The sequence below is a fragment of the Lissotriton helveticus genome, chromosome 12, assembly GCF_964261635.1.
Source record: "Lissotriton helveticus chromosome 12, aLisHel1.1, whole genome shotgun sequence".
NCBI classification, from domain to species: Eukaryota; Metazoa; Chordata; class Amphibia; order Caudata; family Salamandridae; genus Lissotriton; species Lissotriton helveticus.
Window position 1 is genome coordinate 472983749 of NC_136073.1, and position 19953 is coordinate 473003701.

Below are 19953 nucleotides of genomic sequence, written 5' to 3' on the forward strand. Positions count from 1 at the left end.
GGAACAGTAGCCCTAGACAGGCTCCCGCGGCCTCGCAGTTGCGGTCGGAGCACCGAGGAGCAATGAAGCGCGCTCCCTGGCGTGTGGGAGGTGCAGACTGAGACCGGCTCTTGCAACCCCCGAAAGTCAGTGACGCTGCGGCCGGGAGACCATGCTGCTTCCCGGTCCCCGGCCGAGAGAAATGTGAGCCAGGCATCTGCGGGCCTGCTGAATATTTTAAAAGTGTGGCTTGAGTGGACCCCCGATGTGCCAGAAAAGCGCTTCAACACCCATCAGGTGTAACAAGTGCTATATGAATGCAAACCTTTCTTCCCCTTTTATCCCTCCGCTATCCTTCTCACTCCAAATAACTGACTAATATTCACCACTGAAATTAATTTCATATTTCACCATATTAATTCACCACTAATCCTGTGTGGGCTTCCGGAGTAGCGTACTTCAGCACCCCATCAGGGGTTACAAGCGCTATATAATACAAACCTTCTTTTCCTCCTGTATCCTTCTGCTATCATTCCAAATCCAAATAACTGACTAACCTATCCACCACTTAAAATGTACTTGCATGTTTCACAATACTAATTCAACACTAATCTTCTATGGGTCCCGGAGTAGTATGCTACTCACCGAAAAAGCGATTTGACGCCTCGTCAGTGGTAGTAAGCGCTATATAAATGCAATTACAATACAATACAATACATTACCCCTCAGTGACAGTGGCCCAGAGGCGGTCCAGCAGCAGTGTCCCAAATCCCCTATTGGGTGCACACGTGGACAGGGTTTCCCGGTCCTGGGCAGCAGAGATGGCCAGTGCATCCCTGAAACCGGTGGCCCCGGCCTGCCGGGTGCGCGGGGTGCTGCCAGCCATACATAGGACGAGGGCCCACTCCCTACTGACCCCTGAGTGGAGGGTGGAACCTGCGGCCCGGTGGTGAAGGGGGTGAATGGCGGAACAACAGCCTGTGCAGCAGGGGAGGGTCCCCCGGGGCGTCAGGAACAGCGGGGATGCCCTTGGCCCCCAGGCACTACCCCGGGCAGCCAACAAACTGCGCCATGGGCCGCAATATAGCGCTGGGGCCTGGAAAGGCCAACCACATCGACAAGTACACGGTGGCCATGGGTAGTGAGGAGGGGGCGACAGGAGGGGGCCCGCAAGAGGAAGCCGGTGACCATACCCCGGACCCATCCTTGAAGGACATTATGATGGCCATCAGGGAACTGAAAGCCACTCTGGAGCCAAAGCTTGACTCCATAACAGAGGAGGTGAATCTCCTATGAGCTGATCTCTGTAACATCTCTGAGAAAGTCTCCACGGTGGAGGCGGGCATTGGAGGCCTACAGTCTAAAACAAAATGTCTCGAAGACTATGTTGCCACTCTCACAAAGAATCAGTCGGACATCTACACCTGGCTTGAAGACCAGGAAGGGAGAGCCCAGCGCAACAATATGCGCGTGGTGGGGGTGCCAGAGGGAATGGAGGGACCATCAATGAACTTGTTCCTGGAGGACCTAATCTTAAATTACCTGAAGCCTAAATGCCTGTAGGCCTTCTTTTCAGTGGAACGTGCTCACAGGGCTTTGGGAGGCAAGCCTCGCCTGGGGCGCCTCCACGCACAATCATTGCCCGCATCCTGAATTTCAGGGATAGGGATGCCATCTTACAAGCGGCATGCATGTATGGTGACCTCCGACATGAAAATGCAATCATCCGCTGTTTCCGGACTTCACATTGCATGTTTAACACCAGAGGCGCTCCTTTAATGCCGTCAAAAAAGCCCTCTGGGGACAAAATGTGAAATATATGATCCTTTTTCCAGCTAGGCTTAAAATTCTCGACGGAGGGAAAGCATACTTTTCGACATGCCGGCGGATGCAAGCGACTGGCTGGAGGGCTGGCGAACTGTTTGTCGCAAAGGAGGGAAACACCGGGCAGAGACCGAGCATGGCAGCGCGGAGATTAAGCAGGAGTCTGAGGGGTCCTCCATTAGCCAGACGCAATGGCAACGGACAGATAAGTGACCTGTGGGACATCCCTTAATTTGCTGACATTGAATAACATTCTTTTTGCGAACACTACTTAGTGTGTCAGTGGATGCAGGGAGGGAGGATAAAGGGCATGATGCCTCCTGTTACTTGGGGTCTGCAACTTCTGAATAGACTATCGTAATACATGGCCCACCTATAATTTCTCTTCTTGTTTAGGCGTACAGTTGGGCCGTATATATGAATCGGAAGGCAGAGGGCCTTGAAACGTTTAGCTACGGGATTGTAATCCCCGTCAGCGGTCCTAGATCACTTCACGCTAGACGCTAGTCCACGACTCCTCAGAAATGTTTCTTTCTAGACACTTTGGGCGACAGGCACTCTGCACCGGAGGTGGGAGGTTGGGGACTCACCAAGCAGGGTTGCTGGTGGGGGGGGGGGGGGGGGTTGTTGTTTGTTTTCTTCGAGGGGTAGGGGATATATGCACGAGACCTTGATATCCAACAGTTACTGGAGGTTGACACAGAGAGTATTTCAATAGCGAGGGCACATTTCATTACTATAGGCCTAACTAGAAACCATGGGAGACCCAGTTACCATGAAGATATGGACCTGGAACATGAATGGTCTTGGGAACAAGATCAAGCGCACACTGGTGATGCAGCATCTCAAGAGACACTCCCCAGATGTTGTTCTGATCCAAGAATCACACTTGCAGGGAAGTAAATGTAAGGCCTTAGACCGTTTTGGTTACAAAATGATTGGTCACTCTGGGTTTACGTCAGGGGCACGGGTGGTGGGAATCCTGACACGTAACAAACTGCCCCTTGTCATCACAGGTCCATGGACGGATGCTGCGGGATGTTTCGTTGCGGCAGCAAGTAAATGGGAGGGACGCCTGATTGCACTCTGTTCTTGCTATATACACTGCCGGGTCTCCACTCAGTGATCCTCCCACGGCTTAGTTCATTCATAGCTGATCTCACCCTAGGTATTCTACTTATTGGTGGGGACACAAATGCAGTTATGGACCCGGAGATGGATCGGTCCGGCTCCCGGGCTGGCAGGCAAGGAGAACATGGTCTGGCAGACTTCGTCATGGTGATGAGTATGGTAGACTAGACCTGTGGCGGGCGCATAACCCTTCATTGAGACACTACACCTTTTATTTGGCTAGGCATGGGTTCTTTTCCAGGATAGATCACTTCTTTACCCGCAATGATAAGGTGGGGGATTTCCTTAACGCCAAATACATGGCACGGGGGATCTCGGACCACTCTCCCTTGGGCGTCTCATTAGAGGCCCGTTTATTGATAGAGCCGCGTTCCAGAGGATAGACCCTTCGTGCCTCCAGGATCCAACAATTGGGGACAAGCTCCATGAAGGCTCGGAGCTATATTTTAAGGAGAACAAGGGGTCTGTAGAGTCACACATTACACTATGGGAGGCCTATAAGACAGTTTTGAGGTGACAGCCGCAGGCGCTGATTGGAACACAGAAAAAAGAGGAGTCCTTGCAGATTCGACAACTGGAGCAGGAAATTAGCCAGATGGAGAGAGACAGTGCAACTGCCTCATTTGCAGAATTGTGCCACAGGCTGGTACTGAAACAGCTGGACCTCAGGGCTCTTGCAGATGGCATGGCGAGGACATACGTGGTAGCTACACAGCAGCGTGTGTACGATGGCGCGGCTGGAACGTCGAGACCAGGATAGATCATGGGTGATGGGGTGTGTGACGTGACTTGGTTGCTTAAGTCCACCAGATATGATATAGCAGAAGCCTTTGCCACACACTTTGAGCACTTTCATGCACCGGTCTGCACAAGATCAGAAGAGGACTGTGCCGGGTTTTTGAGAGATTGTTGTGTCCCTAGAGGCACACAAACTGCTAGAAGCAGAATTTATGGTGGAAGAGCTGGGTAAAGCTTTGGGTTCCCTTACATCAGGGAAAGCATCAGGTCCCAATGGGCTCCCGGTGGAGATTTACAAGAGGTAGGCCTCGACCATACTGCCTCCGCTCAGAGAAATGCTGCTAGAGGCACACAACTGGGGCAGTTGCCGTCGGACCAAAGGGCAGTGACAATAGTAGTGATCTATAAAGAAGGAAAGCCGCCTGACCAGTGTAGTTCCTACCGCCCTATCTCTCTCATCAATATGGAGGCCAAGGTCCTGGCAAAGGCCTTGGTGGACAGGTTGGTGTCCGTCATTACGGAGTTGGTGTAGGTGGACCAATCAGGGTTCATGCCCAGTAGAAGTACCCAGCACAATCTACGGAGACTAAATGGGGTGCTGCACATGACTGGTGGTAAGGAGACCCAACAGATGGCATTGATGGCGCTGAACACCTCAATGGCCTTTTATAGTATTGAGTGGCCATATCTATTCATGGTCCTTCATATTTATTTATTTATTTGTGTATTTTATAAAGCGCGCAGCGACCCCAACGGGGCATCCCGGCGCTAACAAAAGACTCTGACAACAAGAGGAAACAGGAAGGGAACCACACTAAGAAGAAAAGAGAAGGGTTTTCAGGGATTTGCGAAATGCGGGTTCTGTTTGGGAGGAGCGAAGGGCTAGGGGAAGCTGGTTCCAATGTTGAGAGGCGCAAACCGCAAAGGTTTTGCCACCTGCCCGGGACCGTTTGAAACGGGGGGTTTCCAGCAGTAGAAGGGCATTGGAACGTAGTATACTGGGTTTGACATAAGGGCGAAGGGTGGTCCTCAGATGGGCTGACCCAGTGCCTTTGGATGCACGGAAGGCCAGCGTCATTGCCTTGAAGACACACCTTTTCGCAATGGGTAGCCAGTGAAGTTTCCGGAGATGAGGAGAGATGTGGTGTCTAGCGGGGATTCTCTCCACCAGCCGAGCAGCGGCATTTTGGACCGTCTGTAGTTTGTGACACAGGCCAGCTGTGATACCAAGGTAAAGGGCATTGGCATAATCAAGATGGGAGATGATTAGTGCCTGGATCACAGTCTTACGGCAGTCCTCCGGCAGATAGTGAATGAGTTGTTTGATTGTTCTAATTTTAGCGAAGCAAGAGGCTGCTACGGTCTGGACCTGGGTGTTAAAGCTGAGATTATTATCCCAGCGTACTCCTAGATTTCTCACAGAGTCTTTGGGCGTGGGGGCTTGGCACAGGTCTACGGGCCACCACAGACTGGGATCAAGGGGAGAAGGAGATTTGAAAAACAGGAACTCCGTTTTGCCTGCGTTGAGACGGAGGGAATTAGCGTCCATCCAGTTGGAAATGTCTCTAAGGCAGGATTTCAATGGCTCGGAGGCGGAAAGGGTGTCAAACGTAAAAAGTAGCTGAATGTCATCAGCGTAGGATATGGACTTAATCCCGGTCTGAGCAATCAGCTTAGCCAGAGGGGAAAAATAAACATTAAACAAAAGCGGACTAAGGGAAGAACCCTGTGGGACTCCCCATCTGAGCGGTCTGGCTGGGGAAGTGAAGGGAGGAGTGAAAACTTGCTGTGTACGGTCAGATAGGTAGGAAGACAACCACTTCAGGACAGTGCCCCCCAGTCCTAAGTCCTCCAACCTTCCCAGCAAGATCTTGTGAGAGACGGTGTCAAATGCCGCTGAAAGATCCAGCAGCACTAACACCGCCCTCGACCCTCGGTCAAGCGTCCACCTCACAGAGTCGGCCATTTCAATAAGGGCCGACTCCGTGCTGTGGCCCGACCTAAAGCCGTGCTGGGAATCGTGGAGAAGCCCATTAGACTCAATAAAAGTTGCCAGTTGAGAATGGACCAACTTTTCCAAGACCTTGGCCGGAGCAGGTTGGGTTTTGGCCCTATTTTCTGTGGTTGGGTTAGACTCTTGGTATGCGATGCCTATGGCCCAAGTGCGAGTTAACGGGGCACTAACCAGATCCTTTCACTTGCGTAGGGGTACCAGGCAGGGGTGCCCCTTGTCCTCACTCCTATTTGCTCTAGCACTGGAGCCGTTGGCACACTGGATCAGGAGGGATCCCATGTTCTGGGGTATAGTGGTGCCAGGGGGGGTGGGAGGAGCATATCTCCCTCTACGCCGATGACATTGTTTTGTATCTGGCACAGCCTTTTTACTCAATAGCACGATTACTACACATTTTTTAGCTCTTCTGTAGTTATTCAGGCTACAATATCAATTGGTCAAAATCTGTGATTTTTTCATTGCTGGGTCTCCCCCCCAGGGTTTCGCGACGGTGTTAGTCTCCAGTGGTGTCAGAGGGCTTTAAGTATTTGGGTTTCTATGTCACGTGAGATCACAAGTCATCCCTGGAAAGTAATCTCGGACCCCAAATGAGTCGTTTAGGTGCAGATGGCAGTCATTGGCTCATTGCCACGCTCTCTCTTATGGGAAGAGCGGCTCTCTTTAAAATGATGATGCTGTCGAGGCTTCTCTATATTCTTCAAAAACACCCCTACCCGGTTCCCCCGTCTATCTTCAAACGTATAGCGCAGGCAGTTTGGACATTGTTATGGAAGGGTGGCTCCCTGAGAATCGCGCTTCACAAGCTGCAGAAGGGAGTATACGATGGTGGCCTGGATATTCCGGACATCAGGCTGTACTATTGGGCCTTGCAGTTTCAGGTCATAAACAACTGGGTGTATGTAGGAGGGGAGGGGCCCACCTGTAGAGTTGATAAAACAGTAATGCCAGGAGGGAATTGTGAGCGACCCGAGTGGCCTGAACACACTAAAGTGGTGCTACAGTGCTGGAGAGAGGCCAATAAACTCTTGGGCTGGGCGGAAAAACTGACTGGTAGAACCCCGTTGTGGGTGCATGATCCATTGCCTGAAGTGGCCGCACTGACGGGCTTTAAAGGGTGGAAACTGATCGGTATTGAATATTTGCGGATGTATGGCAAAGGGATTCCCCCCTCACGTTTGAGGATCTCCAAAAGGAATATAACTTGCACCAGTCGCAGAGATACCCCTACCTGAGACTTTTGCAAGCACTGCACATACACAGTGATGTATCAGTCCCAGACTACTCCCTGTATCCCATCACTGAGGAACCAACCTCCATGATATATAGCAAATTGATAAATAATGTACCAGACCCCCTGATCACTCTCTGAGAGGCCTGGGTCAAAGATCTTGATAGCATATACAACGAGGAGTGGCTGGAGGCTATTCAGAGCCCTAGTGAGGTCGCAATATGCTCCAGATTTAGACTAGTGAAGCTGAAGATTTTGCACCGCACGTATTATCCTCGCACCCACCTATATACTTGGGGTAGGGCACCAACAGCGCTGTGCATCAGGGGATGTCAGTGGGAGGGTACCTTCCTGCATATGCTATGGGAGTGTCCCGAGATAGTTCGATTCTGGCAGAAAATCATGGATATTATGTCCGAGGTGGTGGGAGAGTGTGTCCATTCAGAGCCTAAGTGGCTTTTACTAATGATCAGAGGAGAATCTAACTGGTCCAGCTATGTGGCAATGTGGATGGCTCCGGCAGCGGACATTGCAAAGCGCAACATTGCCAGTGGGCGGTGGGCACCAGAACCTTCACAGGAGGAGGAGTAGAAACGAGATCTTGATTGGTGCCAGCGGGTCGAAGAAACAGTGTACAAAGGCAGGGGATGTGTTAGAAAATGGGGAAAAGTGTGGGCGCCCTGGCGAAAGTACAGAGGGCTGGGCGTGGGTGAATAGATGGGTGCTAAATGGTCAAAAAATTTCCTTTATGCCCTCATGAACATACTGCTATTGATCTTCTGTGTTCGATACACGATGTACTAATGGAAATGTTATTTGTATTGTATGGTCTCTTGAGCTAAGAGTTTAAAATTAAATTAAATAATAAGCTGTTCTTTGGTGTAAGTTGTAGCCTGCTGAGTAGTTTTACAATATAAGTTACAGAAAGTCTGTTAACCCCTCCCACGCTTATGACAGAACCGCTCCATCATGCCCCTCGGGTGGGCTGTGCTGGTGATGGAGCGGTTCCGTCATGGCCCGCGGCGCGTTCCATTGAGCGGGCAGGGCCATGACGGAACCGCTCCGTCACAAGCACAGCCCACCCGAGGGCCGTGACTGAGCGGTCCGTCATAAGCGGCGGAGCGCCGCGCGGCCGCCCCACCCCCTTAGCGCTGCGGCGGAATTGCCGCCGCAGGGAAAGGGTTAAAGTGTTATGACTTTTGATGGGCGTGGCCAAGATGGGGGCAAGTGCGGACGCACAGTGATTCACTCCGTATCGGCCTGCCAAACAATAAATCACGTACCAACCTGCCATATGCTGTGGTGAACGCAGCGGAATAATCTGAGACATGGCACCGACCCTTGACAGCGGAAACTGGCTTCATCGGAGGCTGTTGGGCGGGGCTGATAGCACGGTGATTCGGAGCCCGGCTGGAGGAGACCGGCCTTGCGTACTCGGTGCCGGCAGCGGACAATCACACCTGCCTCTCTCCGTGAGTGATCGACGTGACGGGCACCCTGTATTGGCTGCGGTGTGCTCACCGTTGAGGGATTGCATAGCCCACTTTGCTCCGACTGGCACGTGAAGCTGGGGATCAGTGGCCACATCTACCCACAGGGTGCCAGGTGCTGGCGGCCTTGCGGTGCCTTACCACGCCTCCGGCTGTGGTGAATCCTGAGGTTCCCTGACCGCTGTTGCTGTTGTTCCTTCCTGCAGGTCTTCTGCGGCAGGCCCAGAGAAACCGATGATCTACCCGGCCCTGCCGGGATCGTGATGAACAAAGAGAGAGAGTTACGGTACTGAGATTGGATTGTGAACATGGTCAGAAATCACGGAGGCACATGTCTGTGACACTCGCACGCTGGTGCCTCCCAGAGGCTGCTCTCCTCCCTGCTGTGACCAACATCGGAGGAAACATGCAGGGGGCCCCAAATAGTGCTAACTCCGGTGGCCTGGAGCCGGGAATTACCTTGCTACATGACAGTTATTCAACGCCTGCCTAGTGTGAAATGGGACTCACCATCGGTGCCACACAATCTGCCCCGCTGAGTGAAAGGTGGATGTCAGGTCGCTGCCTTCCTCTACTGGGGCGACCTGATTGCAAACAACACCTCAGCTCTACTCCGCCCTAGAAAAACTGCCACCTCAGTCTGCGCCCTATGGGATCTGATGCGCAAACTTGTCCTTTCATTCCACTGCCAAATGGTTCACAATTGGGGTACTAAGGCCAACATCCTCACAAAGAGTCATAATTGTGACACAAGCGGCAAATTGTCCAACGTATACGCATTGTGATTCACTTGACTGCATACATTTGAATTCTGAGTCCTGCCTTGTTGCAGCAAGATACCATACCCATATCCAAATAGTTGTCAGCCAAACAGGCCTTGCTGACATGCTGCCCAACAATAGAACAATAGTTCTGTTTTTCTCCAAGAAGCCATCAATGCTAGTATAAACACCTGTACAACGCCACACATTCAGACCATGAAATGGGCAAACTCAGAACAGACAAGGCGCAGCCCCAACCGATCGACATAAAATTTCAGGCAACTAGCGCAGGAAGTACTGCGCAGTCAGTGGTTCTGAACCCTGTAGGACACACAGATTACTCGCACCGGTTCGACAAACTGTTGGCAGCGGTGTTCTTCTCAGTTGAGCAGGCACACAGAGTGCCGGGAAGGCCCCCTCCGCCCGGGAAATCCCCCAGGCCTGAGGTAGCGGGCTGTTCAATTACCACAATAGGGATAACATCCAGGTAACCAGGTCCCGCAGAGCACGGCAAGTTGAAAATACTGCGGTGCACATCTACCTGGTTTATACGCTATCAGTGCAATGCTGCAGATCCTCCTACCTGGATGTTAAGAAATGCCTTTGGGACCACGAGCTACAATACTTGTTGCAATATCCTGCCAAGTTGCACATCTGATACAAAGACAGCAACATCCTCTGTTCCACCCCTGAAGAGGCCTGGTCCTGAATAGACCAGAATGGGCTCGCACATGCCCAACCTACAACTTCAGCGAACCCCCGACAGCCATGGAAACTAGAAGGTACACATAGACATTGTGGCAAGGGAAGAGTGCAATGATCAATGAAAGCTCAGGCGGAACATCTTGGTAACTCCACGACCCCTCCAAGATCTGAATCCGAGATGGACATGGACATGGCCCTGGATCAAACACTACAGCTAACTGCCTCACAACACGCTGGTCAGTGATGGAAGGAGGCCCAATAGTCATCCCACAAACTGCAGAGGAGCTTGGGTGATCTCTTAAGCAACAATTAAAATAGCCTCTGCAGAACAACATAGGTACATTACTACTACAGAGACTGGTGTATTTTACCTTAGATGTTGATCACAAGTCTCTAATTTGGTTGAAGCAGGCCTGAAATGTAAATGGTGGCCAAGATGGAGATGATGCGCAGAATTACTACGCCCCCACTTACGATAAGTGGCTGATATAGCATCCTTATGCTTTCACATTCTTTTTCTCTCTCCGCTCATTTACAGTGTATTCTTTATATAACACATGGTCAAGCATATCTTCTTTCTTTCTCTTTACTGTTATTTCTTGTTTTGTCTAATTGCACTTTAGTGGAGATGGCCAATTGCTTATTGGCAAGCTGGCCTGGGGTGGGTAGTTGGGTATTTTTAATGTTTATTGAGATCTGTCTATCTCGCTATACCGTACATAATGTACAAGACGGGTATTATTACTGCAACTGCAACTATAATCTGGAGGCGGCGACTGGGGGGCCACTGGCAGATAAGGGTAGCAGTCTGGGTACAGAATTTATTCCACTCTTTTATATACTAACAAATACATGGTAAGCAATGATTACCTCTTATTAGCCTGGAATGTGAAGGGCTTAGCTGGATGTGTTAAACGTCATAATGTCTAACAATATTAACGTAGTCACGGGATGTCATTTGTACTGATACAGGAAACTCATCTCACCACACAAACCCACACAAACCCTCACATCACTCTGCAAAAGATGGAGGGGCACAGTGGTAGGAACCACATACTAGGGGTACGCCAGAGGCACTTTATCATGGGTGGCGCCGGGCACTCCTTTGCAGATAATACACACCCGGGTAGACTCTCAGGGTTGCTACGCAATCTTGGAAGGACCCTTGGACAGCTCCCCACTGACATTAATCTCCTTGTACGCTCCAAACTCAGGGCAATTCTCATTTTTGCAGACAATTACACCATCATTACTCTGCGACCCCACGGCGCCAACGTTCTGGGGAGGGGATTACAACTGCGTTCACAACCTCGCCTTAAATCGCTCACGCCTGCCGATCCTGGGTGCGCAATCCATTAGTCTCGCACAACACATGAGAGACTAGGCCGATAACATGCAATTAAATTAATCATGGCGTAGCAAACACCCCACAATGCGTATCTATTCATACTACTCCACGATTCATGATCTTCAAACGAAGATAGATGCGATATACTGCTCTGACAATGCATTGCATAGGGTGACACGCACGGTCACAGCCTCTTGTAGTTGCCGCTCTCGTGAGGAACACAGAGCCAGGATCCTGACTGGCGTCTCCCTATTACTGCACTTAAAGATGCAGTGTTTTGCGCCTCCCAAACGCAAACCCTCGACTCATACTTTCAGACAAACGCAGGCTCTGCCTCGAATGCGGGAATAGAGTGGGATGCATTTAAATCTGTTCTTCGTGGGCATGCCATTAAAACTGTTTACGGTTCTCGCATGAAACTCACGAAAGAACTTCAAAACATGAGAGAGAGATGCAGTGATGCGATCCGCTCTCCCCCCCAGACCCACATATAATTCCCTCGCTGGCCAAGGGTTGATTATCATACAAAGAGACACTAGACAGTCTTTGTTCGTTAGACTATAAAACAATACCTGGTCCAACGACACAACGAAGGGGACAAAGCGGGTAAAATGCAGGCATGGCTATTAAAAACCAACACTTCACAACCCCACATTACGGCGATACATACAACTGATGACCGCTTAGTAAACACTCAGGAAAAAATTAAGGATTCCTTCTACAGTTATTATACCTCCCTATACAAAGCCCCTGATTTTGGCAACCCCTCACGTATACAGCAGTTTTTATCTCACCTCCATATCACGCAGGTAACACAAACTCAAAATGCACTACTTGAAGATTCTATCTCCGCAGACGAGATCTTGGAATCAATCAAACAATTAGCCACAGGTTAGGCTCTGGGGGCAGACAGATGGCCATTGGAATTAAACTCAACCCACACTGAACAGTTCATTCCCCAGTTATCCACCATATATGAGGAGGCATTCGAAAGGGGGGAAACTTGGCCCTCCCTTCGAGAGGCTGCTTTGGTAGTGTTGCCTAAACAGGGCAGGGACCCATCCAAATGTGTTCCTACTGCCCCTCGTCACTACTGAATTCAGACTATAACATTTTAGGTAAGAAATTAGCTAACAGGTTAACAGATGCAGTACAGACACTGGTGCACAGGGATCAGAATAGATTCATTCCAGGACGAAATACTGAGCTGATCTTGCGCCGCTTCTTTAAATTATTGGAGTGGGCCCGAGCGGAAATCGAAAACCATGGATAGCTGCCTTAGACATTGAAAAGGCGTTCGACACCTTGGGGTGGCAATACTTATTAGCAGTACTATCCAGATTTCGCATAGGCCCTAACTTTCTGAGGTGGGTGAAAATACTATACTCAAAGTCGCAGACAAGGGTCAAGACTGGTCGTATCATTTCTCTGTCATTCGTAATAGAATGCGGAACAAGACAGGGATGTCCTCTATCGCCCATTCTATTAGCACGAACCATGGAGCCCCTGGCATGCAAGCTGTGCCATTGTGTATAAGACTGGGGCATACAAGCGTTTAGTCAATGGCATATAGTCTCTCTCTATGCAGACAATGCATTGATTTATCTGTGTGACCAGATCACAGCTTTGCAGGAATTAAAGGGGTTGCTGGATAAACATATCAGAGTCTTAGGCCTATGGGTTAATTGGCCCAAATCGGCGATATATTTACAATGAAGACGCTGTCAGTGAATCAGAGACACACTTTACCCCGTACACCTCTGAAATGGGCTTTTGACACCTTATATGGGTGTTTAAATTTACCAGTCCCAGGTAGATCTAATAGATGGTAATTTGGGAAGGGCGATTACTAGAGGCCGCGCAGCCCTCCCATTCTGGTTGAGTTTACCCTTATCCCCCCATGGGATGGGCTTCCATCGCCAAAATGCTCTTACTCCTCGACTCTTATACCTCATCTCTATACTCCCCTAAAGGCTACCACACAGGCTTTTCAAAGACTTAGAATCCCTCCTTGTCTCCCTGATATGGGGTGCTCTAGATCCAGGGTGGCACTTCATAAATTGTACCTCCCCCTATCTGAAGGGGGCCTGGGGGTGCCGAATTATGAACTCTAATACGCTGTCACGCAGCTGCGGTGGCCTATGAGATGGCTCGCGAACACTAACCTAATCGAACTGTCCCCATGGGCGATGGCATTTTGTCAGCCAGCCATGATAGAATGGCCATCAGGCTCTACTACCACGCTACAGAAAAAAACGGAGTAATTTACTAAAGCTAGCAGCAAGATGCAGCCGGCTGAAATTTATATTGCTTATTGGTCAACCAGCATCATATGCCCCTAATCTACTGCTTGAGGTGCTTCCGAGACCTTACAATTATCACAAGCACCCAGGACTTGATACTTGGAGAGGGCAATGGGACTGGACATTTGGGGAGATTTATTTGCAGACTTGCAATTACATGAATGTGCGAGTTTGATGGATGATTATGGGGTGTCACAGGGGACACCTGCTCCACGCAATGCTGTCACACCAATTCCTCCAATTATAGGGCAATACTCAAAATGAGATCACAACATCTCATCCGCTGCGAACTCTATTAACATATCGACAGGGTAAGCATGCAATCACTGCGATTTACGCGTCTTTTAGACCTGATTCGTCACTTCTGTTGGCACCACTGCACAAATACTGAGACTCAGCACTGACAGCTAACATCACTGACCAGCATTGGATACCATGCATAAATTATCCTAAAATTATATCCTCGAATGCTAGGCTGAAATACACACAGTTTACCTATCTCTACTAAATGTACTTAACACCACATAGGCTGGCACGTATGTATCCTACTTCTGCTGATGTTTGCCCCAGATGTCTAACCTCAAAAGCAACGTTTCCCCACATGGTCTAGACGTGTCCTCATCTCAGGACATTCTAGAATGAGGGAGCTGTGACATTGACGGAGGCAGCGGGTACTCAGATAATAGCCCAGGGTCCACATTTTTTGCTTGGAATAATGTAGCATAACACCCTACATAAGAATTGTAATGAATTTTTAGACCTGGCACTGGTGCAAGCAAAACGCAGAATAGCTATGGCTTGGAAACCGCAGTTGGGCCCAAATATTCAATCATGGCTCCTACATCTCCGCAGAGCAGTTGTTGCAAAACACGACACTCAATTATCCAATGCTCCACAGGTACCCTCAGGGGGTTAACCCCATACAATGGCGAGAGTACCCGACTACCATAGAAACTAAGCTGAACACAATAAATCCAACTGCAACATAAAGCACATCCTTACCCCGCACTTTTAGCACAAAGTGACGTGACATCGAATAAAGTAAACCCTTATTGGCTGCATACCTGCACCCAGAAATGGGTGGGTTGGTAATGCATATACAACTGCATGGGTCACAGGGCTGCCCCCTCCCGGCACCTCCTAAGCGCGCACTTAGACACTCATACCTGATCACAAGCAACTAGATTTATATCTCAAATATAAGTTAGACGCGATCGAATAACTCCAAACAGACAGCAGTTTAATTGATGTGCCTACAAAGTCTAGTGCTGGTGGTATAAATTATCAATACTGGTTTAAGAATATTGTTTAAGTTACTGCTTGGCACCCCACCAAAGCTCCTCCTGTAAACGGTACTGTAAAACCAAGCATTATTGATAAAGTTTACCTGTATAACTTGCTGAATATCAATAAAGATTATTCAACAACAAAAATTGCTAAGACTTGTTTATGTACAAAATGACAATATGTTGTGCTGTTAGTAATGGTATAGTGCAGGAAAGAAATTTCATAATTTTGAAAAATAAAATGAGAGGGAAATAATAGAATTAATTGATGTAATAGTAATATTATGTGTTTAAAGGAGTTCTGACAACTTTTGGGCCCAGTGCCACTGCACCTGCTGCACCATTCAAATCATGCCCCTAGTGCCTGCAAGATAACTGCATTTGTGACTGCCTGTTTAGTAGTAAAATATAGCAATATTTGGTGTTGAGAGGAGTTCTGACAACTTTGGCCCTGGTGCCACTGCACCTGCTGCACCATCAAAATCTTGAATCATGAACCTATTTCCTGTAAGGTAACTGCACTTGTGACTGCTTGTTTAGTAGTAAAATATTGCAATATTTGGTGTTTAGAGGGGGTTCCTAGAGCTTTGAGCCCCAGTGTCACTGCACCTGCTGCACCATTGAAATCAGGGCCCTAGTGCCTGCTAGATAACTACACTTGTGACTGCCTGTTTAGAAATAAAATATTGCAATATTCTTCGTTAGTGGGGTCCCTAGAGCTTTTGGCCTCAGTGCCACTGCACCAGCTACACCATTCAAATTAAGCCCCTTTTAACTGCAAGATAACTGCAATTGTGTCTGCCTGTATAGTAGTAAAATATAGCAATATTAGCTGGTTAGAGGGGTTCTGACAACTTTTGGGCCTGGTGCCACTGCACCTGATGCACTTGTGACTGCCTGTTTAGTAGTAAAATATAGCAACATTAGGTGTTTAGCGGGGTGCCTAGAATCTTTGGTCTTGGTGCTACTGCACCTGCTGCACCATTCAGATCATGACCCAATTGCCTGCTAAATAAATGGAAGTGTCATGTTTAGTAGTCATTTTTAGCAATAATCTTGATTTTGTGGGGTACCTAAAGCGTTTGGCACCGGAGCCATGGTACCTGCTGCATCATTCAAATCAAGTCCCTTGTAACTGCAATCGTGACTACCTGCTTAGTAGTCAAATATAGCTATATCATATGCTTAAAGGAGTTCTGACAACTTTTGGGCCCGGTACTACTGCACCTGCTGCACCATTCAAATCATGACCCTGTTGTCTGCATGGTAACGGCACTGTGGCTGCCTGTTTAGTAGTAAAATATAGCATAGCTCTTGTATAGTAAATTTATTTTTAATGTGCAATGTTTATTACGACATTTAGAATTTGATCATAATGATCAAATAAATTAAGTTGAAAAAAATCAATCCGATAATGCCTACAAAGGGCAAAGAAAGGTACTGAGGCATAAATAGGAAGTGCCCCAAACGTTCTAAGGCAAAAGCATCTTCTTTGCACAGCTAAGAAATAAAAAGCTAACATTTAAGCATACTGTTAGAAGCGGTCTAGTGGGCAGAGATCTTATTTTGACAGTGAATGGGGCTTAAACAGTGTGAACAGCTTTAGTAGAGGTATTGTAAATGCACGCAGCCATGAGAAGTTAAAAAAAAGAAGTTCCACACAAAAGTGAATGAGCACAGTAATTCGTCATGGAAAATGATAAGAGCCCCCTTTTAAGATATATTAAATACAAGAGATTTCACAAACACATTGCAAGCAAAACCTAAAAACAGCCCTTAATGCTATACTTACAAGACGGAGATAATTGCTGTGGGTTACTAAACAAATCATGCATATTGACACTAAGGCTTACCTTTTTTAGGTAGGCAAAACAAGGACTCTTTAATGCTTTGTCTAATTGAAGATAGTCAGACAGAACCTGTCTAAGGCAGGATTCCTGTTTGGGCCATACAGATAGTGACAGCATCAAGGGGCGCAATTTAATCAAATCTGTGCTATAAGCTAGCCCCAGCTCTGCGTGGCACACATATATCGAGGTGATAGTAGGTACAGCGCGCAGCCTCTTAACTTTTACAGCCTACTCAACTTGCCCAGTCATCTTCCTCATGGAAGCCAAGACCAAGCCTATCAGCATAATTCTCTCCTGAGGGAGGAATCCGTTCAACCTGCATGAGTGAGGGCTTCTAACTTTAGACTGGTCTCCACTAAGGAGTCCTGGGACAAAAAGCTCTACCTCTGAAATGCTCTTCAAACACCTCAATGGTCATGAATTTCTGCAGTTTCCACACCCCTATTTTAATATCAATTTCTAAGACCTATTTTGGCTTCATTAGCTCATATTTTAGGATTAAATACCCGCTTATATTTTAGTTTAATTATAAACTAAAGATCTGCCAGGGGCATTTGAAGTATCAAAGCTACAAAGGTGCGCAGCTCCCCGAAGATACAAACAGCAATGATCTGGTCATCCCACAGGACTAGACCGCGGTAGGAATGAGATGGATCCAGAGATTCCATGCACTGGAAAAAAGTTCAGGGTCTGAGTCAGACAGACACTTCGGTGCCCTCAGCCCTTGCATAGATCTGCAAAGGCAGGAGTGAATGTTTGTAGACATGACTAACAAAAGGTTCCCTTACATGTGGTTGCACTGCGGTGGCGCCTTATCTGCAGAGCCGCTCGACTCATACGTCACGTTTCTGTTTTAAATTAAAGCAGTATTCAGACCAGTACTAAACATTAACTACCATGCCGATTTGTTTGGAGAATGGCTCATGGAACGATGTGCATATATGCCTCTTTCAGCCAAAGATAGTGCCTGCAAAATCTTCAACCATAAAAACTCATACTTGGCCCGGGTTTTCCGACTTTTTTGTTTTTTTGGGAAAACCCTATACATTTCGACAATTCACAAATTAAATGCAGGAACTGTGATTCTTCTACAATAAAGGCAAATGTGTGCAATCACTTTCCAGGTGTGTATGACATACTCCTACAATAAGATTCATGAAGTAAAGCAGCTTCTGGTTTGTGAAACCGTTCTGCAGCTGTGGGTGTAGATCTCTCTACTTGGACTAGTGGAGAATGAATTCAAATAGCTTTGAGAACATAACATACCAAATAATTCAATCAATACAGATGCCAACCTTTAATTTTGCTCAAACATGCCACAAAAGCTTTACTGAGCTTTTAAAAAATTATTTTTGGTATTTTTAGCACCGACAAGACTTTAATTAGTGATGGATGCGGTAGAAGATACGTGGAAGTCTTATGGAGGTAAGACCAATATTCTGTCTACCTTTCCACCAACAAGGATACATTCCACTAAAATTTCTCTAGTAGCAAATAGCAGTCCTTCATTTGTGGCGTAGGCAGCCGAGGATGAGGACCAGGCCATACCTTTTATCATCAGACTGGCACAGAGCAAATGAGAATTAGGGGAAATATGACAACGCAGTGACAGGGGGACAAAGGGGGGATCAAAAAGAACAGGCAAGAATGAGATAGGGAGACAAGAAGTTAAGAGCGGTAGTAAAAAAAGGCTTGAGGAAAAATAAAGACTAGGGCATCCCGAGCATTCAGCAGGGTCATCCACATACACCTAGAAAAAAAATACCTGTCCAGTACACTTATTCATTTTTTTAATGTATTTATTTATTTTACAAGTTACGCACTGGTGATATGATCAATAATACAAAGACTGGGATACTTTTCGCCACTAGGTACAGTGAGGTGATGAACTGGCACTTTGTTCTGAAGAAGCGCCTGGTCGAACATAGAGACATAGGGTGAGCCAGTGGCTCTGAGTCGCCAGGGAAACATATTTTCAGTTTCATACTTTCTGATTGCAAAACATTGCATATGGCATATGCACCGCAGTCAGTTACAGTGACAAAGATTAGCACTCCAAAAATATATGATTGTGAAATGAAAGCTAAAAACACGAAACATCGTTAAGTCATCAGTCAATTTCCCCCCAAAGGTATGGACCTCTATTCTCGCTCCACGGACCCCTCTACAAAAGGCGTTGCAGATGGTAAACATATAAATGTGAATTAAAATCTGTAAGCATCTCTGTAGCACTACAGAGCCTGCAAATGGTATCCATGCCCTGAAAGGACTAGTATTAGCCTGCTACAGAAGCAGGGTCGCCACATGCTATCTCAAAAGCTTGTGACTGTCAAGTTTTCAGATTGACTTTTTCGTGAAGCATTTAAGTGTTTGATGGATAAAGCTTCTACGGCCGGATCTAGAACATCTACATTTGGATCAATCAGTATTTATTCGTCAATTGAAGATCGAGGCCCAGCTTGTGAAGAGTAAACATCTTTTTTTTTCTGACAGATTTTGAGAGCCATTAAATGGTCGACTTGAAGATGGATGAAAATGTGAAAGTAATTTAAGCTTTGACTAGTAAAAATGTCTCCTTAAAATATTTTCTTCCAATAGAGACTGACCTGCCCACCTAAACCACAATATCATGTCATGTTCCTGTTCTGACAAGTTTACTGCAAAGGGATTTGTATTTAATAGTGCTTGGGTGGTTAGCTGAAAAAACCTTACCTGCAGAGCAACGTTGTCCTTTGGTTTTGAAGAAAACACTGTTACAGCAATACTAATAACCACAATATGAGACACTGCAGACAATACACTGATGAAGATGGCTTCTCGCATCCCAAATGGTAACATGGTGTAAACTGCGAGAATTATGAAGAGAAAGAATGGCACCTATTCAAGAAATATGAAAGCACATACATTAGTAAGATGGAGCATACCACTAATCAAAGGAGAAACACAGTAACAAACATTCTGCAATTCGTTTGGTTGGAGCTCATCACAATATACACTTTATAATTGTTCGTTTGATCGGGGTCATATTCATACATGACTGTAGGGATGCCGCAGAAAAATAGTATGAAACCTCAATATACTCTAGCATCAAAACTATACCCAAACCAAACATGTTTATGCTGTGCAGGGGAGAGAAAATGTACCCAATATTCTAACTGAAAAAATTATATTAAGGACATTATAGTGGATATCATACAAAACTCTAAAAGAACTACTGAAATTGGCAAATTATGCTTATTAGACCCACCACTACCACTGCACTGCAAATGCAAAGTTCTTTCCACTGACGTGTTACC

General features: G+C 47.2%; 1 protein-coding gene across 1 annotated transcript in view; it reads right to left on the reverse strand.

Moving 5' to 3' along the window:
• ADCY7 (adenylate cyclase 7) overlaps positions 1 to 19953 on the reverse strand; it is a 441560-nt gene that overhangs the window by 281509 nt on the left and 140098 nt on the right. Inside the window, exon 4 of the mRNA XM_078670626.1 lies at positions 19370 to 19534. Within this exon, the coding sequence (XP_078526752.1) occupies positions 19370 to 19534 (165 nt within the window). The remainder of the gene's footprint in view (positions 1 to 19369; positions 19535 to 19953) is intronic.